Raw genomic sequence first — 25,611 nt, forward strand, 5'->3', positions numbered from 1 at the left:
CCAGGCGATGTGGGCACGGTCCGCTTTTCTGTTTGCAGAGGGGACAGTGGAGGCCGAAGTGAGCCCCCGCCGGGCCCCTCCCCCACGCCCCCAGAGTTCCAGAAAGCACCCGTTGAGAGACCTGGTGCTCGTGAGGGGCTAGGCCGGGCCGGACCGCCCTTCGGACCCCAGCCCACTTGTCGCTGGTCGTCAGGAGACTCCCCGGGCTGCCTTCCTCCCTGGTTGCTGGCCGGGGTCTGGGGCAGTGTGTCCTCAAAGCGCCAGCCCCTCCGTTAGTACGTCGTGGAGTCACTTCACGCGTGGAGACCAGCATCCTCCCTGGACGGGATATTGAGTGCGCAGTTCCATGTGCAGCAGAGAGGTACCAGGCCACGGCACGTGCGTGCGTAAATTCTCTTACACTTGGATGTGTGTGTACTAGTATTTCAAGAGGGGGCCCAAGTCCCGAGGTGAAGACCCACGGAGGTTTTCATATGCTGTTCTGTGCCAGGCGCTGCGTAACCCCGCCTGGCTTAGTCCGGGGAGAGCCTCGCCGATCCACTGAGACTGCTCACCAGCCCCGGCCACTCTGCCTGCTTCCAGGGCCGCGTTCTGGGGGCACCAGCACTGCTGTGGGCCTGGCTGGACCCCCTGAGGGTTGTGGGGCCCCAAAGCCCCCTCAGCCCAGGGACTTCCTTTGAACTAGGGTCCCTGGGAACCTTACAGACTGAGTCATTTCAGCACAGGGTTTGAACATCACAGAAAAGCAGAGAGAGGCAACGTTCTGGTCGTGAAAATCCAGGAGGCCCCCACCCGGGCCACAGGGAGACCCCTCGTCCCAGCTCCTCCCGCCTGGGGAGGCAACAGTGACAGCAGATAGCTGGGTCCACTCCCCTCCCCCTGCCCCACCCTGGACTGTGTCAGCATCAGTGAGGGGCAGGCTGGTGTCCGTGTTTCAGACCCGTCTCCGGGCATCAGGTCGCTGTGTCCCTGCATCCCCAACCTCGGAAAGTCCCATGTCCCTCTGCGCCCCTCTTTTCTCCAGGAAAGCACATCACCACCCCAGCGTGCCTCCGGCTCTCCAGCCTCCAGCCTCCAGCCTCCAGCCATGGAGACCACCCCATGTGGGCGTGCGAGGGTATTTCTTTAGTGGCTGCAGCTCCCAGACTCGCACCAACCGCACCGTTGACCTGCCCCAAACCTGCAGTCTCCCCCGAGCCAGCCCCGAGCCTGGAGAACCGGCTCTCCCCGGTGGTCTTTCTGATTAAGGTCACAGCATCCCGGGCAGAAGCCTCACTTTAGGTCCCCGGATCCCCAGCCGCCCCAGGGGATCCTAGCAGAAGGCTGGATGCCAGCGGGCCTCTTGAGTACCGGGGTGAGGGTTGGGGAGCAAGTGCCCAGCTGGGCTCCACTTTCTCTCAGTGAGGGCCAGAGACCCTGGAGCGGCAGGGTGGCAGTGAAGTGCCTGCCAGCGGTGCGCCTTGCTCCGCCCCCAGGAGCCCCGGCCCCAGCCCGCTGCGCGTATTTGATGTTTGGGTTTTTTCATTTGCTGAAGGAAGGCCTATTTCATGGTTATTAATGAAAGTGATCGTGATACTGTGTGCACTTTTCTTGGATTATGTGGTCGTTATGAGATGAAGAGCCCAGAACGGCAGTCTGGGGGGGTGTGAAGACCGGCGAGTCCTGACAGGGAGCTCAGGGCAAGGTGTCGGGTGCAAATCCACCTTCAAACAGCCGGCTGCATTCCAGACTTCAGAGACACTGCTTTGTGCTAAGTTGCTTTCTTCCCCTCCCCGTTGCCGGGCCTGGAGGAGGATGAAAGGCCAGGGGCGTGTGTTCCTTCAGTCTGATAATGAGGGTGAGGCCTGCGGGCGCGCTAATTTGGCAGCTCCCCCACTTCCTGTAACAGTTTTAATTTTTTTTTTATCCAAAGGCTGCTTAAAGACAAACATTTTTTGTTAAACTGCTGGTCGCTCATTTTCTGCAGGAACCGTGCAATTAATCTTGTTTATATGAAAGAGACAGGTTGTCTTTGCCAGCTTTCCTGAGCTATAATTAATGAAGATCAAAAATGTTACAAAGACATAGTATTTAGCTGAATGCAGATGAGGCTCAGGGACAGCTGCCCCTTAAGAGGGGCAGGGGGAGGGCCAGGACCCTTCCATTTGGAGGGGCTCAGATTCACGGGAAGTGTCCTCTGTCACCAGCCCCCACTGGCCCGGATAGATGGGTTTGGAGGTGACGCAGAGCCTGGTGTCCCTTCAGTCATGTGCCAAGTGCAGCTGGAGGTGGCAGTAGTCTCCCCGCTTAGCTGAGGAGCCGAGTGTCCTGGCCGTGGCCAGGCTCTCAGCCATACTCAGAGAAGCTGAGGCCTGTGGCTGTGGGAAACTGGGCTGAGTCACTCAGTCTGGAGCTGCTCCCTTTTCTGCTGGGCCTCACAGCCTCAGGTCCCAGTTGCAAAACTCCAGACGAGGAGGAAAATGCAAAACAAATCGTAAACCAAAGATTTTCATCAAATTCTGATGATGCCAGACAGGAAATGAGCAGGTGCCAGTCAGCAAAATCTGCAGAGGAGTGTCCATCGACCAGGCAGCCGGTCTCTAACCAGACAAGCACCCACTGGCCGCGGGCGGCATCTCAGCTGTCCAGGAGGACCGAGGCAAGCGTGTTTGAACCCTCGGATCTGAAAGCTTGGTGCGCGGCTTGTGGGCAATAGGCCGGGATGGGGGTGATCTATCTCAGTGCACCAGAAACACCCGGCATTCAAAATCAGGCTGGGTCCTTACCTGAATCCAAACCAGAAGTCCCGTCTGAGTTAAAGGATGCTCACAGGCGTCGCTCACATGCACCCAGTCTCAGCCATCTCATGCTCTTTAACGCCGTCACTGCACCTTGTGGGGTTGTTAAGAAGGATATCATCAAACAGGCATAAAGCCGATCAGGCACAGTGTTTGTAATAGTGAATATTGGTCAGATATTAGAGGATTAGCTGATTTAACTATGCTCCATCCATTCAGTGGGATACCTTGAATCCGATTAAAAAGAATGGGGTTTAAGACTCATTAAGGCCACAGGCAAGGAAGAAGGTAACCATAAGCAGCATGTAAACACTGCTCTCCTAACTTCATTTTAAAAGATACCTATGTCGGTACAAATAAAAGACCAAGAAAATGCATCAGAATGGGTGGTTTATGATTTTTATTTCCCCTTTCTGTTTTTCTTTTGTTTTTTAATTTTTTCATAAATGGAAAAAAATTCCAAAAATGGGAAATAGCTTGTATTCACTGGCACTTTCTATGCACCAAGCACTGTTATAAGCACTTGATACATACCGTCTCACTTAATCCTTCCATTCTGAGTGGGTTCTATTAATAATCATAATGTTACTAATGAGACAACTGAGGTTCAGAGATAGTTAATCTGCGCAAAGCCACATAGCTTGTAAATGATTGACCCAGAATTGGAACCCAGGAAATCTGACTTCAGAGTCCTGTACTTACAATCACTACAATGCTATTACTGAAACTAGTTGTGAGTGCTTACCGAGGGGAGGTGGGCCAGTCACTCACAGCCTAGTACAAATTTCTGTACAAAATGGTCTTCCCAGTGAGGGAATGGGTTGACAAAAGTGGGTAAAACCCCAGATGAAGCGCAGATCTGCACGGGCAGGCATTGACTAAGATGGAGGGGGAAGGCAAATGTTTCACAATTTTGCCAAGAGGAGTTGGTGGGGAGTCATTCCCCAAGCATAGTTTCAGGGCTGATGGCTGCGTCGATGCGGTAGAGGCCATACCCACCCAAAGTTAGCAGGATCTCCAAACTTGAAAGAGGGCAAGTGGGCTTCAGAACATCTGTGAAATTCCATTAAGTAGTGAACCATTCAAATGAGAAGCACGTTAAGAGGAGAAAATTGTGGTCCATTTATCACAGAGCTAATCATAACCACCTGCCCAGGGCACCACCATCCTCCTGCTGGTTCTGGAATAAGATCCTTGTTCTGAAGAGGAAATGGTCCAGGACATAGATTTATGCCATTGAAATGCCTCCAGTGCTGTCTGGGCTGCTGTAATGGACAGATTTTATAAAGCAGATCCTCTATAGCATACCAGTACAATGTTCAGCATTCAATAAAGCATTACCAGACATGAAGAAGAAGGAAAATGTGACCCAATAATCCAGGAAAAAGTAGGCAATAGAAAGAGACCCCCCAAGACAACCCAGATGTTGGAATTAAAGGATAAAGACTTTGGGACACCCAGTATTAATATGTTCAAGGATTTAAAGGAAAAGGTGAACATAATGAGTGAGCTGATGGAGAATCTCAGCAGAGATAGTGAAAGTATTTTTAAAAAAGAAATTCTAGAACTGAGAAGTACAATATGACTTAACAACATGTAAAAGTTGTAGAAGAAAGAGGCAGCAAATTGAATTCTGATCAACTGAAATTGTCTAATCTGAAGAAGAGAGGTTTAAAAAAACATTTTGTATGTCCTCCTATTATTTAGAAAGTGCTTATCCCCTACCTTGTGTACTTAATGGAAACCAAATCCTGATGTTCAAAATCCCTTTGCAATGACTTTCAAAACTACCTTCCCACTTAATCTCCCAATACCCTTCATGTGAGCCCACCATTCTAACCAAAGCAACCAAGAAACTGCCCTACATTTTACCTCCTTACCTTAGCCTTTCTGTGTATGGTGCCTAGACCTGCAATTTTCTGCCATGCCCCAGGTCCCTAAGACAACACCAAATGCCACTTCATCCATGAAACTCTCCTCTGGGTGCCAACCAGCAGCAGGGCTGTTTTCCTCTTTTGATCTCGTCCTCGCTGCCCCCCACCAAAAAAAAAAATGAAAAAACAAAGTAACAACAACAAGAAAAAACCTATGTGTGTGCTTCCTTATGGAAATACTCTTGATTCTAGCTTCCCAATCATTTGTCCACTGTCCAAGCCGCCCTGTTAGGCTGTAAGAGCATCAAGGGCCTTGCTTCTCATTCTTTCATTCTGTGCGACACCCTGACAGCTCTGGGAGGAGAGTAGTGTTTGTTGAATTAATCAGTACCCAGCCGAGATGGAGTAGGGCAGTCCGTGAGTCAGGGTTGCCGGGAGCTTTCACTGCACGTCACAGATCTAATCCTTCAGAAATGATCTAGTTTAATACCCTCAGTTTACAGGTGAAAAAACAGGCCTGTTAGCAAGGCGTCTCACCCAAGGCCCCACCCTGGTCCAGCACTCTTTCCTCTGAACCGCATGACCTCCATCTGTGCACTTGTGTCTATTTAGGGTTATAAACAGGATTTTATGTAGGATTTGAAACAAAGAATTTCAGACATACATTTAAATTCTGATAAGACTAACCCATTTCCATGAAGATTGCCTTATGCCAAATTCCTTTCCATTTTCCTGAAGTTCACTACCTGTTCATGCAATAATCACAGAAGCCTTTCTGGTTGAATTCTCATCTGACCTCGGACACGGTGTTGCCCAGGTAACAGAAATAACTGAAGATTCAACTCTTTGTGATCACATGTGGAGGTTCTCCAGTACCAGTACTGTGGTGTGGTCACTGGGATTAGAGTCCACAAGCCTGGACATGTGTGTAAGATGGGTGCTGAGATCACCGGGCACCAGCTCCTAGAGGGTGACTGGACCAGTACAACCAGGAGATGGGGCGAGGCCCCTCCACCCCAGCCATGACAAGAGCCCTCTGGGGAAGAGCCTGGAGCTACATGGAAGCTGTTGGGGATGCTGAGAGCCCCAGGACAGGCGGTTAGCAGTCTGGTGAACAAGCATGAGAACCGGGGTGCGGGAGAGCCTGGGCGTGGGCCTCCAGACGCTGAGGGGATGGAGGTGAGCGGTCGGTCTCCAGCCAAGTCTCTGACCAGGCAACTGCCCTCTGCTGGAGCAAGCTGCCTCTCCCCGGTCACCCACCTCCTGGCCCCCTGCTCCAATTCAGGACTACTCTCTGAGGCCTTTGCTGGGGATGCACCAGCCCAGCTTCTCAAGCCCACGGGTGTTCGTCCCCAGAGCTCCCCCAATAAACGTCTTGCACTCGCATCTCCAGTTTGGAGTCTCTCAGGAAGAAAGAATAGCTGGTGAGGGCAGGGCCTTAGAGCTGAGGGGAAGCCCAGGCCAAGCTCCGGGGGGCAGATGGCAGGTGTCCTGCCAGGGAGCTCAGAGCCCCGGGGGCATGAGTGTGAAGCCTCACCTGTCCCACCTGCAGGCACGTCGGAACGTAGAAGAATTAGGGGTCACCTGCACTTCCCGGATGGATCCAGCCCTGGCTGGCTCACCTGCTGCTGACTGACTCCAGCCCTCATCAAAGAAGCTCCCGGCTCAGAGGCTGCTGTCAGCTCTGCCTCGTGGGATGGGGAGTCTCTGTGCCGGCGGTGCTCGGCTCTGCAGCTAGGACCTCCTTCTTGAGGTCAGAGTCACCACAAATGCTGCCTCCCCGGCACCCGGCACCCAGGCCCAGCAGAGCTCAACAAACGTACCTTCTAACTGATGTGCCCCATTTGCGGCACCCACTCCCTGCAGTTCCAGGGAGATTAGTCCTACCTATGCCCAGACACACTGGATTCCTTGGAAGCCTCAGGACATGAAGGCCCCAGCCTCGGTGGGCTCACAGAATCTCTCATCTGGAAGGGGCGTGTTATTCGAGGTCACTTTCCGGTTGCACCTGCCTCTAAGGCAGCACGAAGCCCTAGCCCGCGACAGATCACAGGCTATGTGCACCATCATCCCAGCTGTGCCGACTTCGGAGCTTGGGAAGAGGCGAGAACATGTGTTTCCCGCCTGGCACTCAGGGCTGGGCCGAGCCACTCGCGGGAGCTCTCCAGTTGGTGTGACTAGCTTCTGCAGCCCCACACCAGTCCTCCAACCTCATCTGATCCTTGTTTATGGGCCAGAGTTAGGGGAAAAGTCTTCGTGGTAAAGTAAACCACAAGTCACACGCTGGCCCTGCGGTTCCAAAGGCAGTGGCAGGAGGAAGGCGTGTTCCATGAGGGCAACTGGACGCACCAGACAGTGCTCTGAACTGATGGCTGCAGGGCTCCGGCCAACGGGACAGTTTGGAAGTCTGGGAAAGCCGGGCTCCCATGAACTGAAAAGCAAATCATCAAATATTTCATGTGTGTATGAGTGTCAATGCTATTGCTTTAGAATATCCTTTAGAATCATTATTCTTTTCAAAATAGACAATGATCATAGGGAAAAAATCAAGCAATATAAAAAAGGACGGAGAAGAAAGCAAGAAAAAATGTCTAATTCTCCCACCTACAACCATTGCCAACATTAAGTGGACATTCGAATTGTGTGCATGCGTGTGTGTGTGTGTGTGAGTGTGTGTGTACGTGTGTGTGTGTACATTTGTGTGTGTGTGAGTGAGTGTGTGTGTATGTGAGAGTGTGTGTGTGTGTGTAAAGTCCTTGGAGTATCTCCAGTGATGAGTTTTGCTGGCACAGCCCGTCACCCTCTCTCGCACTGCTCCCACCGTGTAGCCTGAGCCCTGTGGCACCCAGTGTGGCCCTTTCCCTCAGGATGTGATCCTAGACAGCCTTTCCTAAGTATCACTTTTTTTTAATTGAAGCAGAGTTGATTTACAATGTTGTGTTAGTTTCAGCTGAGCAGCAAAGTGCTTTGGTTACACGTAAATGTATTCTTTTTCAGATTCTTTCCCGTTACAGGTTATTACAAGATACTGACTTTAGCTGTGAGCTTGTCACACGCAGCCTTTATTATGTTGAGGTATAACCCGTCTATAATCCACCTTGTTAAGAGTTTTTATCATCAACGGATGTTGAATTTTACCAAATTCTTTTTCTGCATCTATTGAGATGATCATATGATTTTCATCCTTCACTTTGTGAATGTGGTGTATCAAATCGATTGATTTGCGAATACAGAACCATCCTTGCATCTCTGGGATGAATCCCACTTGATCGTGGTGTATGATCCTTTTCACATGGTATCTGCAGACCTGTCATATCTGTGCAAGGACGTGAGTTCAGGATCTTCCTACACTGCCGTCTTGAACCACCTCCCCAAATATTAAATTATTAAAAAGAGAATAGGTCTCTGAGTTTTAAGGGGAGCTAATTAGAGGTCTGGGTAGAATTAATAGAATGTGGTTTGTTTGGATTGCCAGTGATTTAAGTATTAACCACTGAGAATGCCACAAAAAAGGATTAGAAATGATTTAAAAACAGAAATACAGCTAATAAAAAAACTGAGATATATTTATTTTAAAATGCCATTAGTCTTAAATGAATAAACAAAAAATGCATGCAATTATTCAGCCTTTAAAAGGAAGAAAATTCTGCTACAACGTGGATGATCCTTGAAGGCATTATGTTGACTGAAATAAGCTGGTGACAAGTGGACAAATACTATGTGAGTCCACTCATATCGGGCCCCCAGAGGGGTCAGATTCTTAGAGACAGAAAGCAGATGGCGGGATACCATGCGCTGGGGGAGGGGAATGGGATGGGGACAGGCTTTCAGTTGGGAAAAATGAGAGAGATCCAGAGATGGATGGTGGGGATGGCTGCACAACAGTGTGAATGTGCTTAATGTTACTGAACTGTACGCTTAAAAAGCGTTAAAATGGTATATGCTTTTGTTATGTACTTTTATGTACAATTAAAAAAAATGCCATAGATTCCATAGGAACACAGGCTAATTTAACTTTCTTGGAAGTGGTCATTCTGTTCCTTAAATTTGAGTTGACTTGCACCCAAGGCTGGGAGGACATAAGACATGTAAATATGTATGTCTGTTAGAACTAATAAATGAATTCATTAAGGTTGTAGGGTAGAAAATCAATGGACAAAACTCTCTTTTATTTGTTAGACACTAACAGCACTAACAGTGAACAATCAGAAAGAGAAATTAAGAAAATAATTCCATTTATAAGTTTAAAAAAAAAGAATAAAATATCTGGGAATAAATTTAACCAAGGAAATTATAGACCTGTAAACTAAAAACTGTAAGACACTAATGAAAGAAATTGGACATGAACATTTAAAGTATACAGGATGGTCTTAAAAACAATAATCAGTACATATATGTAAACTAAAAGAATGTGCAGTGTCCTGTATATATGTACTTACATGCACTATAAGGTGTGTGTGCAGTCGGCCTGTGATAATTCTACCTAATAAAACTGAAAAAGGAAAAAAAATTAAGTACATAGGGTGGGCTAGGTTGCATGCAAGTAGACTGTCACTTTATATAAGGGACTTGAGCGTCTGTGGGTTTTGGTGTCTGCAGGGGGTCCTGGAACCAATCCCCAGTGTACTGAGAGCAACTATATGGCCAGTTAATTTACAAGAAAGGAAGAAAGAATACACAATGAGGCAAAGATAGTCTCTAATAAGCGGTGGTGGGAAAACTGGGCAGCCACATTTAGAAAACGAAACTAGACCACTGTCGTACACCACACACAAAAACTAACTCAAAATGGATTGAAGACTTGAATGTAAGGCCTGGAACGGTAAAACTCCTGAAGGAAAGCGTAGGTGGTGAGCTACCTGACGTCACGATGGGGGATTTCTTTTCATTGAAGTAGAGCTGATGTACAATGTTGTGTTAGTTTCTGGTGTACAGCATAGTGATGCAGTTACAGATACAGTCTTCATCATTCTTTTCATCATAGATTATTACAGGCTATTGAACATAGTTCCCTGTGCTGTACAGTCGGATCTTGCTGTCCTACTGTATCTATTCTGTATACAGTAGTTTTTATGTGCTAAACCCAGACTCCTAATTTATCCCACCCTCCCTCACTTTCCCCCCGGTAACCGTAAGTTTGTCTTCTATGTCTGTGAGTCTGTTTCTGGCTTGTAAATAACTTCAATTTGTGTCATTTTTTAAGATTCACATGAGTGGTATCATATGGCATTTTCTTTCTGTTTCTGGCTTATTTCACTTAGAATGACAATTGCCAGGTCTATCATTTCACTCCCTGTTTATGGCGGAGTAGTGCTCAATTGTATACATACACCACAACTTCTTTATCCAAGATGATATTTTTTTGAGTCTGACTCAAATGCGACAATGACTCCAGCAAAAGTAAACTAGTGGGACGACATCAAATTAAAAAGTTTCAGCACAATGAAGGGAACCATCAGCCAAACAGAGAGGCTGCCTGCTGAATGGGAGAGAATGATTGCAGATGATACATCCAACAAGGGGTTAGTGCTGGGAGTTTCCTCATCTGCGCAGGGGGACCAGCACCCACACCTGGTGAGCTCCGGCGGTGGACAGCTCTGCCCCTCCCGCCCCGCCCTGAGCACAGCGTGTCTTACTGAGGTCTGTTGACTGCGTGAATGTCCCCCCAGGGAAAATCTGCCCCCTGGGGGATGGGAGCCCTTACCACACCCCCGGCAGGAATCACAGCCACTTTAGGTTAAAGACAACAGTGTGAGCCCCGTGGCAACATCCTTGCGGTCACAGTCACCCTATTTTAAATTTTCTCAAAGAAAATACGCTCCTTCAGAGCAGAGGGGCATTTGCCTTCGAGAACCTCAGTCTGTATGAGCTTCACATGCAAAACTCTCCCACGTAAACTCATCCTGTGCACCCCTGAGGAACAGACAGGCAGGGACCCCTGCACCTGCCCCAGGTGAGATGTAGGGTGACGACACTCAGGCGAGGCTGTGGGTCTCAGGCTGTGGCTTGTCCTGTCGCAGCTGCCGTGCGCGGGAGAAAGCAGCACACCTGCAGTGGACACGGCGCCTGCCCCGTCCTGCCTGGCCTGGGACACCGTGGGGCACAGATGGTGCGACCTGAGCGGAGGAGGTGCTGGGCCGTGAGCCCCGTCCTGCGGCCTGGAGAACAGACACCAGCGCCCGACAGACAGCCCAGCATTGGCCAAGGGACACCCGCACAGCAAATTCTGCTCAGAATCGGGGTGTGCTTGGCAGCAGGCCCCTAAGTCTGGGGTGACTCTTCCTGTCCAGACGAGCCACTGTCTCAGCCCCTAATGTCACTACGTCCGATGTCTTCAGTGACCCTGGCTCTCTCTTTGCGGAAAGGACTGGGGGGAGAGGAATGCAGTGAGATTGCAGTGCAGTTGATTTCACATCGACATGAAATTAACCCATGGGGGATGGATCAGGTGTGACCCCGTGCCAAGGACGTGACCTCCTCCATTCCCTTTCTTTGGGGCCCTCCCGATGGACCCAGGGGTGCCTCTGTGAGTTTGCCTCCTCACATCGCCGCCAGTCCCAGAACAAATCTAAAAAGGGCTCAAAAATCTCCTCTCAAACCGGTAGAACAGGACCCTGAGTTTGACAGGAAGGATCCAAATTTACAAGCTCCCAGCTTCAGGCTAGGACTCGAAGTCGGGGACCTCGTGGTTCCTCCAGCACCACCACCTCCTGCCCGCGAGCCCATGTCAGTGGGTCTGGACTGGGACATGCAGAGCAAACAACCAAACTACAGCCCCTCTTTGCAGCTGTGGGTCCTCAGGGCGCCCGCCTTTTTGTCCTCGGGGTGACTCTTGGTGGGAGTCCTGTGGGCAACTCTTGGTGGGAGTCCATGTGCCTGGGGTCGGGCATCTGTGGAGCTGGCGCCCCATCCAAAGGGGAGAGGAGGTATCAGATGTGCTGGATCCAAATGGAGGGCTGGGGGTGGGGGCGAGAGGACAACAAGCCCACCAAAGGAGGCTGTGGGGGCCCCGACTCCCACCGCCCTGGCTCCCTGTGGCTCCCCTGGCCTCAGAGAGGGTTGTCCAGCTCTCATGGGTCTGCGGAAGTTACAGGAAACCAAGTCCATGTTGAACCGACTTCCCCACTCCAGCCACCTCCAGCCTCTCTCTGCCTGTGCTCCCAGGACCCCTGGGCCCTGGCTGAGGAGCATGACAGAAGAGGAACCCATCTGGGTTGGGGCCCCAGCTCTGCCACCTCTGTCTGTGTGACCTCAGGCACGTCACTTGACCTCTCTGAGCCTCCACGGGCTCAGCAAGTCAAATGGGGACTAGTAAGTACCCACCTCCTACACTCGGAATTAGATAGTGTGTCACCAGCAAGACTGAGGCCCGGAAACACCCTCGAAAGGCGGAGAGATGGGGATGTGCCCTGAGGGTCCACTCCCAGAACTCAGGTTCCTAAAGAAATCAATGAGGGTTCTCTTCAGCCCTCGTGGTTTCCACCAGCTGAGGGCACCTGAAGGCTGCAATTTTCCCACCAGAAGGAAGCTCCGGGGCCCCGGTTGCCAGCTGCGACCCGCTGAGCCCGCCCTGCCCCGCCAGCCACACGTGCATCCTGAGGCTGGAGGCCCAGCACCTTGGTGTCCTCAGAAGTGAGGGCTATGCTGTGAGCATCTCCTCAGGCCAAGTCTGTGTGAGCAGAAAGCACCTCAGAGAGAAGAGTTTTGTTGAGGATGATGGTTTTGATGGCGAGCAGACTGCTGTTTTCAGTACACTCAGTCTGTGCGAAGTGGCTTTTTGGGAGGTGTCCCTGGGTCCGCTCCGGGCAGATGCCTCCATCTTCCCTCCCCCTCCCCTATGGCCGTGTTTGAGGATGGTGTGCAACATGTGGAGCTGGATGGGCAAATGGGTCCTCAGGGACCAACACAGCCAAGGGGCAGGTGGGTGACAAGGGGGCACAGGAGGGCCTCGGGGCGGGAGGTTCCGATCATGATCAGGTGTTCGTGTTGCGTAGACATCATCCAACTCACTGCCTGCACCCTGGAAGTGGGTGGGTTTTATTGTGAGTTAATTGTACCACAATAAAGCTGGTTGCTTTTAAAGTCTCAGCAATGAGAACCATGAACCAGAACGAAAGCCGCCAGTTCCGAGGCAACATGAGACCGCTCAGCTCCAACTCCATCCGCTCGCTGTGCTGGGCCCGCGGGCCCCCAGGTGGCGGTGGAGGTCGAGGTCCTGACCCGGCCTGGCGGCCCGGCAGCCCACGCACACAGCTGCCCACGGGGGAGGCCCCCTTCCCGCTCTGACTCCAGGCCTCAAATGGAGGCACCAAGGGAGAAGCGGATGGGGGTCCTGGGGGGTCTCAGGCCTGGAGAGCTGCGCCCTGGCCTCCAGCTCCCTCTCAGTCTTGGGAGGCCCCCGCGGCCTCTGCCACCCATGTGGGAGCCGCCTAATTACCCACAATAACAATCTGCGGACCGCAGGCCAGCCCCTCGGGGCAGCGTTATAACAGAGCTAACTTCCAGGTGCTTCTGCTTCATCTCTGCTCAGCAGCTGACGCAGAATCTGTTGATCCCAGTGCCAGTAAATGATTTCCCTCAACTTCCTCTGCTTAAAGGACACCTCCACCGTCAAATCAGGGTCTCTTATTCAGCGGACGTGGCTTGGGTGCTAGGAGTGTCTCGCTGGGGTGGTTCAGTTGTGCTGCGGAGCAGGACTGGTGTGGCCGAGACCTGCCGCGTGCCCAGCCTCATCCCCGGACACAGCGGGGACGCCGGTGCCCGGGGGGCAGCAGGGAGGGCTTAAAGGACTGCCTTCCCGACATGTGTGAACAGAGAAAGGAGGACAGTGCCCTGGGGGGGGGCCTGCACGGTGGCCCCTGCGCAGAAAACGAGAGTGCGGGGTTCCGTTGGTGCAGGTCAGGAGGTGACTCTGCGGCTCAGAGAGTGGACAGAGTGGTGCCTGGAGGAAGCGAGGGACGTGGCCTCCCTGGCCTTAGCCCTGCTGTCCCTTCATCTTGCCCTCTGCCTTTCAGTGTGACTCCTGGCCAACCTTGGCCATCCCCTTCTCTGTGTCGGAGGCAGCTTTCCTGACCTCCCGGGCACATCACTTCTCCCCGTACACAACACCCCTCGGGCTCTCCCTGCTCCGGCCACTCATCCCCTCCTTGGCGTCAATCTCACGGTCACCAAGTTGCGAGGCACCCCCTGGGCAGGGATTGTGACAACTTGTTCAGCCTGGTCTGAAGTAGGGGTTCAGTAAGTACTGCATGGATGCTGGGTGGATGGTGGGTGGACGGACGGATGGATGGAAGGATGGACGTCACGCATGTTAAAAAGCTATAATGAGAGTGGCTGCTATGATGTCTCAACAAAGTTTCATGTTTAAATGTTTATGTGCGAGTCCTAGGAAACCTTGCATTTTCTAATTTAAAGTGATGCATTTCAGTTAAAACAATCTTCCTGATTTCACCCGGGAAATGCTTTCCCTCAATTTTGATAAGACACTAAAATAGGGGCTTTTCTGAAAGGTTCACCCGGCTTACCACGTGTGCAAGACCCTTCCATGAAATAGAAATGAGTCTGTGAGCACAGACCTCGCGGCGGGAGGCTAGGGTGAGGATACCTGCCCTCCGTCTGAGCTTTCTGGGTGGAGAATTCCTGGCTACATTATTTTCACAAGCCTCCTGGCCTTCAAGAAGGCAGCAGCGTCTCAACACCATGCTCTGTTCCAAATGCAGGGCAGAGCTCCCCCTGCTCCGGGTGCAGACCCGCTTCCGTCGCCGCAGACACGTGAGCCTGGCTGAGCGCTGTGAGTGCGGAGGGGCCCAAAGCCGGCCCCCCAGGCAGGAGCAGCAGCGCTGGTGTTCGGGGAGCCCTCTGCGGCCAGGCCGGCCGCGGCCCTGCAGGAACCATGAACGCTGCCGCTGGTGTGCATGCAGGGAAAATAAAAACGGGCAGGAGGAGCTGAGTGAAACAGAAAGCTGAGATGTGAACAGAGGTGTCCAAGATGCCAGTTTTCCTTGCTTTTTACTGCTCTCGGGATTCTGCGGCTGAGGAGCAAGGGACCCACCTAGGACTCAAAATAGTGTGACACACTCATTCATGTTCTGGGCTTGTCCCAGGAGTGAGGCCTGCTGGTGTGCCTCCAGCAGAGGAGGGGAAGTCCCTAAACAATTATATGTACATGTGCACACATGTGTATAGCCACACAGGGACATACGTGTCATGGGAATGTATGGACACCATCCGCCACTCTGCGACTCTGCTGGAGGCCGGTCACCTGTCCAGCCCTCAAGTCCTACCCAAGGACCCTGAGCGCCAGGCATGGAGACTGGCCCTTTGAACCCCTGATGGGGAGTAAGGCTCTGGGAGGCCCCCCAACCCCCTGCTGCCCAGCCTCCTGCTCAGCCCCACCCTTGGCCCCTTAGGCGTCTGAAGAAGACTCTCCAGCCTCTGCCTCTCGACCACTGGTTGCACTGCCCGGGGAGGGTGGCCTTGCCCGCACAGCCAGGCTGCCTGGAATGGGACAGACTATTTAATTTGCAGGGTTGCCAAACAGAAAGGGGGCCCCTTGTTTAAAAATCCTGCCCCAGCCTGTGTTGAGTGCAGGTGTTAGGGCTGCGAGAGGCCCCCCAGATGCCTCCCAGACTCCCCGAATTCTCAGAAACAGGTCTGGCAGAAACAGAAGTGAAAGAGATTGGGTTAATATCTTCACAATCTAGTGTTAATTAGCACCATCCAACCAAGAGCGGGAGCTTCCCGGGAGCATAAATCACATCAGAGGCCTGTTTCCAGCCGCTCTGATAATGACCTGCAGACTCCTGGGGACGGAGGGGTCTGTCTACGCTGGTGGGAAGGGGGCCTCCTGGGGGATCTGGGGAGGAGGACCCTCCTGCTGGGGGAGAGTGAGGAGGCCGGAGTGGGCGGATGTCAGGGAGAGCTGTGTGGCTGCTTCCCCAGAACCAGGCAGCTGCCAGCACCTCTGCTCTTTTCACAAAGAGCTTGAGTGAGGACCAGGGTCCTTTCCCATGTCCACCCCCGTCCCGGAATGTGGACCACCAAGGGCAGCACCGACCTCCCCAGGGGGCAAGCAGGACCTCTATCCCAGGTCCCTGCAGTCCAATGAGGACAAGGGGCCCAGTCAGCCAGCACCACCTTCTGAGCACCTAGCAGGTGAACACACTGGCACCGGAGGGCCCCGAACAGAGGGACCTCCGACCCATGCACTTAACAAGTCATCGAGGGCCTGCTTCCTACCAAGCCTGCCCACAGGTCCAGGCAGGCAGCACCCCAGGTTGGCTGCCTTCCTGGAGGAGGAGCCTTGGGGAGAGGCAGCCTCCTCACCTTTCAGGGGTCAGGTGCAGCCAAGGGCCCAACCAGACCCGGGAGCGTGAGGTCCGGGCTTGCCTGCCCGTGGGCGCCAACTGCCGGGCGCAGCCTCCGTCCTGCCCCGGACAGCATGGGGACAAGAGTCCGCTGTCCTCAGGGAAGGTCCTTCCCAGACGGGCGGGGGCCCTGGATGCACAGGACGGGCCTAGACCTCTGTGTGGTTATGACGTGTGCATGTCTGTCACCGACCCCAGGTCTGTAAGCAGCTGCACAGAGCAGCTCCAACTCACCCCAGGGAAACCCGGGCCGGGATCTGTGGGGAATGAAGCCCCGAATAAGATGCTCCTGGGAGGCCTTCCAGACTGGCTTCCCAGACATTGAGGTACACTGGCCGCCTGGGGATCCAGCGGAAACGCTGATCCTGACGTGGTGGGTCCACGGACGCCAGGGGTCCGCACTGCCAGCGAGCTTCCAGGTGACTCAGCGCTGCTGTCCTGGGACCCACGTTGGCATCAAGGCTGGATGGTGGTCCAACACGCTCTTCCTGGCTTACGTCCCCAACTCTGCCTTTGTGTCGGCCTCGTCCGAGCATCCAGGCTCGCATACGACCAGGGGACGAAAGGCCTCCTGCTCCTGGCCAATGCCTCTTCCAGTCCTGGCCTCCAGCCGTCCCAGGGCAGCCTCTGCTCCACCTCTGACGTGGGGCTCACGGAGACAGTGGCTCCTGCTGCTCACACGTGTTGCCGGTCGTCTGACCCCCAAGGTGAGGCCAGAGTCCCTGGTTCTCACACGTGAGCAAGAGGCCGCCTGTTCACCTGGTCGCAGGGCATCCGGAAATCCTTCCTCCAAGTGGGACAGAATCCCTCGGTTGCCCACCAGAGGCCAGCCCCACCAGCAGGATTCACGTCTGGAGAGGCCAGCCCTGGCGTGAACTGGCTGAACTGCTTTGTCTGGGATGGGGGGTGCCCAGTTGTCTGACCGATCTTCCTAGAACCAGGGTGAGAGGCCCTCAGAGAAGGCATCTGGGCACCCTGAGCCCAGGAAGCCAGACCCTCGGCCACCACGTGACCTCTGGCCTCCAGGAACACCTCCACCTCGGGCCTGGAGTCACCCAGCCCGCAGCCCCGCTCACCCGCTCTGCTGTGCCCACGGCCCAGGCCCTGCTCTAGAAGGGGAGTTGAAGCTACCTGGACATCTTGCTTTGCGCCAGGTCTCAGCACACGGTCGCCTGGGACTTGAGGATGCGAGAGAGGTTCCCTGACGGAGACCCCACTTTATACGCTGGGCCTAAGCATGTTTCCAACTTTGGCTGATTCTCCACTTCCACAGCCGGTGTGTGAAGCTTACACGTTGGGAAGCCCTGGACGGGGGAAGCTCTGTTTTGGGCTCCTCCCTCGGCTCTGGAGTTCCAGCTGCGGGAAGGCAGGGCAGGGCGCCGCCGTCACTCCAGGCACTTGAGGACTCAGATGAGACCGCACAGCTGCCCCACCGGGCTCCCAGCCCAGGTCCCTGCAGGTCAGACGGCGTGGTGCCCCCAGAGTGGCTGGGGCGGGACCAGGTGGGGCCAGCCAGGTGGGACCACTGGGCCGCTCCCACAGCCCCCTCATGGCTGGGCACCCTTCTCATCCCCATTTCATAGACGAGGCAGCAGGGGCACCGTGCTCTCCCCAGATGTGATCCAGCTTGCTCCCAGTCACCACGCTTTCCCTCCTGCTTGGGCAGCAGCGGCCCGGCCACTGGCCAAGGTCATAGGACGCTGGGGAGAGACCAACAATCCCAGCAGGATGACTCTCCAAACGGCCTGAGGGTCCAGCCTGCCCTCTCCCCCACCCAGCTGGGCACCCGTGGGGCAGCGAGGACCCGGCCAGAGCAGCGGCTCCATCTCTGCTGTGTTGTCATTTGAGGTGGACGTTGCAGAGGAAGGGGCTGCGACAGGGGAGTGGACTCAGGAGGAGCGGTCAGCCAGCAGGAGGGCGGAGCTCTGGAGGAGGCCCCGTGGTGGACGGTCCAGGCTGACTGGCTCCCAGGGTCCTGGGCGTCGTGGTGGCCGTAAGTCTTGACAAGAGGCAGCTGTGCTCCCGCAGGAGCATTTTGGGGGACCACGTGGCAGCTGGACTCACTGGGCCATTTGCAGACCCCGAACTAGACCATCGTTAGGCTGGGCAGCAGCCTTGTCTGTCGGCCGACGGGAGCAGGTGTTTCAGGGCGCCCACCCTGTTTCCTGATCACTGCCGCGGTTACAGGCCTTGAGCACCAGCTCAGACAGCGGAGGGGCCGGGCGCGGCCCTGCATGGGGTTGGGCATCCCCAAAGTGAAATCAGCCAGAGGTCATGACAGGAGATACTCCTCCCGCCAGCTCCCAGGCGCTGCAGGTGCAGGGCCCTGTCCGCGAGGGCTCAGACCTGGGGCTGGAGCCCTGCCCGGGCACTGCCCTCACCTTCCTCCAAACCCCTCCTCCTGGGGAGTCGGAGTCGATGACAGAAATGCATCCAAAGCCACAGACTCTGTCTTGTTTCTGCGTCCATGGGTTTGCCTGGGAATGTCTTCAGTGAGCCTTTCCACAAGGCCCCGGAGGTCAGGGAGGTGCGCCCTGCCCGGCCCTGCCCCTGTTTACAGGGAGGCACTCCCAGGCGTGGCTATAATTAGAAGTCAATTAAGTCAGAAACCCTCGGCATTGTCCCTGGAAGGCCTCCAGGGCTGCTGCTTCCCGGGGGAGCCTCGGGTCTGAGACTCGAGGAAACCCACCGTCCTGACTCAGGCCGGCTGCCCGCGGGGGGCTGGCTCCCCGGTTCCGGCCTTTGTCTGTGCCGTCCCTCCCCACCTGGCGGACTGCAGGCCCCGGCTTGCCGCTCGCTGGGAGGAAAACACCCAGGAGTTCACGGCCCGGTGCCTGGCGCTTGCATCTGGCCTGGTCTGTTCGGGGTTTTCAAACAAAACGGAGTTCTGAATGCAGGTCTGTGTGCAGGGAAAGTGGGGGAAAGGCAGTTCTTGTGTCTTCAAGAGATTCCGGAAACCTAAGCCCTCCCCCGAAGCCGCCTGATGTTGCCGGGGTGAAAGCCAGGCCAGCAGGGCGGAGATCCGGAAAGACCTCGGCCTCGGGGCTCGCGTCCCATCTTCCCCGGGGTCGCCAGGGCGTCCTGTCCAAACCTCTCCCGGCAGCCGTCCCTCCTGCCTTTCTTTCGGTCACAGAGTTCACGCTTCTGCCCCTAATTCAGGAAAAAGGGATGGCTCCCCACAACCTGCCTCAGTCTAGTCACCCACCCCTGCCTCACTCCTGCCAAAAACTCTCATTGAGAAGCTGGTGGCTGTCTCTGCAGACAGGTCTCTGTGTAGCAAGCTTTGAAATCACACACTGGGAGCCAGGCTGTGTGTGGTCTTGGCCGAGCCTGCTTGTGTCCCCTGGGCTGAGGTCCCCAGGTTGCGTTTGTTGTGACCATAAACAAGCACGAAAGCTCACAGCCCCACCTGGACTTCATGTGGGAGGCTGGACGGAGGACACCCCGGGCTGAGAGGCAGAGGACTCAGTGCTCTGGAGGTCAGCCCCTTGCTGGCCTCTGGCCGCACATTTGTGTTGGGTGCTTCTCCCCAAAATTCTCACTGAGCAGGTCCTGGGGGTTAGAAAAGAAGGCCTGTGAGGAGGGACTGCCCGCAGCCCCGGACCCCGACTTCTCCACCTTGACCTCCTGACTCACAACCAGTGACCCTGTGGTGGCTTTTCTCCCAGTGCCATGAGGATGCTGTGTTGCAGGCATGAGGTTCAGGGCTTTTCTCCGAAGTAGAAGGGGCCCCATCTGGTCGGGCCTGCTGCTCTGAGGCTCCCACCCTGTCCCCACATGGGTTGGGGACTGTGGGTTTCCATGACCACGACGGGACTGGGGCTCCCCAAGGCCAGCTGACCTCGGTCTGAGCCGGTTGATTCTGGAAGGCTCTCACGCAGCCCAGCCATCAGAACAGGGTGTGCTGTGTGATTACGAATTCAAACCCTGGGTCCAGGCGAGGTGCCTGCGGCCCGCGTGTGGCACCCGGGTGAGCCCACCACCCTCTGTGCAGCCAGGCTCCCAGGCAGACTGGTTCTGAGTGGGAAACACAGATATCTACTTCTGAAAAGGACAAGTGAAAAATAACTGCGATGCTTCGTTTGGGTGGCAATGAGTTTGTGAACTGCTGGGCCCCGAGCCTGGCCCCCCACCCCACCCCTGCCCCGCCGTCATGTGGCCTTGGGCAGCACTTGGCCTCTCTGAGCCCCAGTCATCTCAGCACTAAAACTCTGCGGTTAGACGGATGACACAGCTGGGGCAGCGGGAAGTGGGGTACAATGGGCGGGAGGGGCAGGGCACCCCCAAGCAGCCCTGCTTCCTCAGACTCTCTGGGCACAAGGACAGTGGCCATCCCCTGGGCGTGAGTGATCGGCCCTCCGTGGGCTCTGGACCTTCATCTTTGGGCTTTTCCCAGGACGGCACGATGCTGGGGGAGGGGCCACAGATGGTGGCGTCCAAGGGGCTGGGGCTCAGGTGAAATCTGCCTTTTCCTTTGGGGCTCATTCATTCCCGCTGTGTCTGCCATGGAGGTGGGCCTGGGCCATGGCCGGTGGGTCCTGGCACTGACGAGGTGTGTCTTTCAGGTAAACCCGTGGGAGAGGATGGCCCACGAGAAAGGCTGCACTCGGACAGCCTGGCTGCCTGTCCTGTTGGTAAGTGGCCATGGGCCTGCCGCCTGCGCCCTCGCCTGGGGGTTCCGTGGGAGCTCTGACCAGCTGTGTCCTCCAGGCTAGGCCCCCGTCAGCAGAGCAGTGACATGGGGGTGGTGACAACAGCACAGCCCCGGCAGAGCCCTGACCAGCTCCCCGCCCCAGTTAGACACTCTGGTCGGAGCTGCCCTCACCTGCCTTTTGTGGTCCATGTCGTGGTACCAACCTGGCATCTGTGTGGCAAGTTCCATGCCCGTGGCCACGAAACTGGGGGAGGCCAAGCCCCTGGGCCCCCCAGGAGCAGAGACACCTGTGACTGAGAGCTTGCTGTTCTAGGCAGCTGGGAGGGGCCTCGCCGGGACTCAGAGGGAGTGGGGGCATTTCCTGGGTATAGGGCGCCTGGGCTGCAGCCTCGGACAGCAGGTCATTAGCTAAAGGCACCCGGGACTTGGTGACAAATGAGCACCAGGGCCCAAGGGGCCCCCACCCGGATCCTTCAGCCACCACCTGCGGGTACAGGCCCCAGGTATGTGCGGGTCTTCCGGGGGTTCGGAGGCCAAAGACCCCCTTCCCTGAGGCAGGCGTCCTTGACGTGCTCGGCGGGAGCGGAGTACTCCAGCTGCGGGGAGAACGAGTTCTACAACCAGACCACCGGGCTGTGCCACGCGTGCCCCCAGTGCGGGCCGGGGGAGGAGCCCTACTTGGTAAGGCCCCTGCACGCTGCCTGGGGTGAGTGGAGATTAAGTGGTCTGAGCGGTGGGGGTCACAGACGATGCTGACCAGGGGAGGGAGCAAGCTTGTCAGACCCAGAGGACGGCTTCCTACTCTGCTGTCGCTGGCGGGGAGCAGGGCTGCGACATGCTACTCCTGAGGGCCGCTACTCCCCCCGCCTCGGGAACGGCCACCACGGATGTCTTCAGTGCTAGAAAAACGTCCGCGTTCTTGCAGAGACCAGGAGTCAGGCCCCAAGGGCCGCAGCACCATCTGGCTGCCCATCGGCTTGGCTGGTTGAGTTTACCCAGGACAGGTCAGGAGGGCAGCGTCAGGCTGGACGCACCGGGGACAGAAGGGCTCAGAACAGGGATGTGGGTGGCGCAGTCAGGACGGTGAGGCCGCCAAGGCCGAGAGAAGCCCCTGTAAACAGCCAGTGCGCCACTCGGTGCCCCGAGGATGGCGGGTTCGGTCATGGCAAGGCAGCCACTGTACTGATGGGGTCCCCTGTCCCTTCCCCGACCAGTCCTGTGGCTATGGCACCAAAGATGAGGACTATGGCTGCGTCCCCTGCCCCGCAGAGAAGTTCTCCAAAGGAGGCTACCAGATATGCCGACGCCACAAAGACTGTGAAGGCTTCTTCCGGGCCACGGTGCTGACTCCAGGGGATGCGGAGAACGATGCTGAGTGTGGGCCTTGCCTCCCCGGGTGAGCACGGCGCTGTCCCCCCACCACACTCTCTGCCAAATCCCTGCGGGCCCCATTGGTGAGGACTCCCCCAGCACCAGTGGGGCACCAGGTGGTGATGGAGGTGCAGATGGAGGTGGTGGAGGTGGTGATGGAGGTGGGGGGGGCACATGTTGGCTGCCTCCCCCAAGAAGGGCAGCCCACTCAGGGCACCCACTCAGGCCCTGCGTCTGTGTCTCCCATGTGGACGTGCTCATAATCATACCTTCTGACTCCCTACATCAAACAGGTCTGTTGATTATTTACAATGAGACAATGTAGCTCTCGTGCTTTGGAGGAAAGAAAACCAAAACTCCATACGAATGTATTGCTTTTGCCATTTTTAGTATTCTGGACAAAACCGAGGGTAAAAAGCTGCTCATAGAAATATTAGAGACATATTTGGTGCCTATAATTCCACCACAATCCTGTTATATATCAAAAGTCTCCCCAAAAAAAGAAGTGAAAAGTGCAATTAGCGTGAGAGACAGAAAGATAGAATCTTCCTTCTTACAGGCAAGACAGTTAGCAGATTCCCCTTGGGACGAGGGAAGTACAGCCTTGACACCCAGTAACCACCTCCCTCTGGTGGCCACACCACATATGTTTGTAAGGGCCACAGATAGAAAGTGAAAGCAGTGATGAAGGCTACGGGGTGGTGATAATGGTAGAGGTGATGGAGGTTGGGGGGTGGATGTGGTGATGGAGGTTGGGGGGTGGAGGTGGTGATGGAGGTGGGGGGGTGGAGGTGGTGATGGAGGTTGGGGGGTGGATGTGGTGATGGAGGTGGGGGGGTGGAGGTGGTGATGGAGGTGGGGGGTGGAGGTGGTGATGGAGGTGGGGGGGTGGAGGTGGTGATGGAGGTGGGGGGGTGGAGGTGGTGATGGAGGTGGAGGTGGTGATGGAGGTGGTGGAGGTAGTGATGGAGGTGGAGGTAGTGATGGTGGCAGTGACGGTGGTAGCCATGGGGGCGGCAGCACTTGGAACAGTGCACTGTGTTTTGGAGCCCACTCGCACACATGTTATCCCCCTCAATCACTGTACTGAAATGAGAAAGGAAAGAAGAAGAAAACACCCAAACAAGGACACTGGGCATTAGTCTGTAAGAAACAGGAAGTACGGAAAGACCCTCCAAGTTACAAATAGATTGAAAGTGAAAAGCTCTTTAACACGAGGAGATACTTTAAACTTGGAGAAAGTAACCAGAGTTCAGATGTGTCACTGGCAAGTGTCCATGTCCGGGGCTCCCACCGCCATCTCTCCACTGGTGACTGTCCCGCACTCACAGGCTCTCTGGTTTTCTGTCTTCAGTTCAGACCCATCTCATGAGCTGCAGACCCACTCGTCCAAGTACCTGCTTGGCGAGCCCACGTCCACATCCGCGACCCAGAGTACGAGCCAAACCTGTTTGTCAAATGGGTGAAGAAAGTAGGGAACGTTATTTCCCACTATGCATAAGGCAGGTAGCTACGCCCAGGCAGATGTTAGACTATTCTTTTAGAAAGTCCGATAAAAATAAAAGTTCAGAGAGGGAGGGTAGAGGTCAGTGGTAGAGTGTGTGCTTAGCATGCACGAGGTCCTGGGTTCAATCCCCAGTACCTCCATTAAAAATAAAAACAAACCTAATTACCGCCCCCAACTTAGTTGTCGAGGTTATTGGTATGGGGGCTCCACCAAGCAGAACAGAGCAGCAGAATCAAGGCTTTCCCACCTGATGACACACGGGTCGCTGACTCTGCTTGAGTAAGAGAAGTTCTGTAGGATCTTAACCTTACATGGCTGGAACCAGTCCCTGAAAACACGTGCCTCCGAGGACTTTGCCTTGATTGGTTTTTATTAGTGCAGATACATAATTCATGAGAGAAATGCGGAGTTTTGAGGATTAACTATAGCAGCGCTGATGAGAAGTGCGCACAGCTGGCCATGCTCACCATGGGGGAGGAACTTGCACTCTTTGCAAAACCTCGACTTGTTCTGAGAGCCTCCGCGTGTGAGAATCTGACCTGACATTCACAACCTAGCGTAACAGCTCCTGCATTTACTTTCATAAACCTTTGAATTCAGAGCCCACCAGGTGGGTAGTGGTGAGACAAAGAGGAAGACGTGGTTCCCCTCTTTGCAGTGGAAAATCCATGGCAGCCTAGTGCGGCAGGTATGGCCAGGTGTTGGGGTCTGGGAAGGACCCTCCTTCATGACTGGGGAGGGGGGTTGGAAAGGGTCTTGGAAGACTTCTCGGGGGCGCTGGGATGGGCAGGAGTCAGGCCAGGAAGAGGACAGGGCTCTCCAATGGAGACAAAGTGCAGGGTCTGTGGTCCCTGTGGCACCGTGGAAGGCGCAGGTGGGGCTACAGACAGGTAAGGGGTGGGGCCGGCGGGAGAGGGCCTTGGGAAACGGTGCCGCTATCTGGGCTGGTGGGGACAGAGCATGTCTTGGCAGCAGTGAGGAAGAGCCGGGCTGGGACAGGGGTTCGGGAGTCATGAGAGCGGGGGTGCAGGAGCGCTGGGAGCAGAGGAGAGGAGCAGTTTGGGGCCTGTTGGAAGATGGTGGTGATGAAGCTGTAGCCTGAGTGCGGGTGGGATTGTGGGGACGGGTGTGGGGAAGAAGCGGGCTCGGCCACCGCACGCGCGGGCGGTGGAATACAGAGGAAGAGGGATTTGAGGAGGGGGGAGATAGAGAGGTATGTGTGGAATTTGAGATGATTGTGACGTCAGGCCGGGACATCTAACACGTGGATGGGGACACAGGTGTGGAGCGCGGGTCCTCCTGGGAGCTGCCCCCGCATCCATGATGGGGGAGCCGCTGGTCCAGGTGGGCTCCTGCCATGGTGGGGGCGGGGGCAGACTGCCGAATAGAGCCTCGTCCGTGGGCATCGCCGGCTCCAACCCCACAGTTCAGCCCCAACCTGCGCCCTGCGGTCTGTGAGGGCAACTGTGACTGTATCCCGATGGCCTAAAGGGCAGTGAAGATGCACGCCAGGTAGCCTGCTTCCCTCTTGCTTAGACCCACAAGGACTTTCCAGCCAGAAAGGACAGGCCCAGGCCGGTGCAGGAGGCAGCCCGCCCACGGGCCGGGGCCAGCCTGGTGCTGGAAAGGCAGTGAGGCCCCTTGCTCAGAACCAGCATGTTCACCCGGGGACGTTTGCCGATGTAAACGTCGTGCGTGCCCTGCCCCTAGAAGGGATGGCCACCTGTGTCCGAGGAGGGTGTCTCCAGCTCTGAAACCTTGAGTAGCAAGCAGCTCCCTCCCGTGGGGTCCTCGCACCAGGACCAGGCGAGTGAATGGAGGACGCTGTGCGCACAGGGGCCGCATCCAGGCTCCACAATGTGGGCGTGTGCAGCTGTCTTCGGTTGGCTCTGCCCTGCGGTGTGAGTGTCCCAACCCCAGGCCCCAAACCGAAGGCCCTACGTTACCTCCGGCCCCCAGCTCTGGCGGGCCCAGTGCTTTACGGGGCAGGCGTCCAGGTGGACACCCGGGGGCCGGAGTGCAGCCCTCAGGGCCTGGCTGCAGGGGAGGAGAGGAGGCTGAG

At 55.5% G+C, this 25,611-nt stretch overlaps 1 protein-coding gene across 1 annotated transcript in view; it reads left to right on the forward strand.

Annotated features, from left to right (window-relative positions):
* The window catches only part of EDAR (ectodysplasin A receptor), a 60,740-nt gene that overhangs the window by 17,408 nt on the left and 17,721 nt on the right, over nucleotides 1-25,611 (forward strand). The window contains exons 2-4 of the mRNA XM_064481759.1: nucleotides 20,583-20,651; nucleotides 21,230-21,352; nucleotides 21,886-22,067. Coding sequence (XP_064337829.1) covers nucleotides 20,601-20,651; nucleotides 21,230-21,352; nucleotides 21,886-22,067 — 356 coding nt within the window. The 5' untranslated portion in view covers nucleotides 20,583-20,600. The remainder of the gene's footprint in view (nucleotides 1-20,582; nucleotides 20,652-21,229; nucleotides 21,353-21,885; nucleotides 22,068-25,611) is intronic.

This window comes from Camelus dromedarius, chromosome 33 (genome assembly GCF_036321535.1).
Source record: "Camelus dromedarius isolate mCamDro1 chromosome 33, mCamDro1.pat, whole genome shotgun sequence".
In the NCBI taxonomy this organism is placed as follows: Eukaryota; Metazoa; Chordata; class Mammalia; order Artiodactyla; family Camelidae; genus Camelus; species Camelus dromedarius.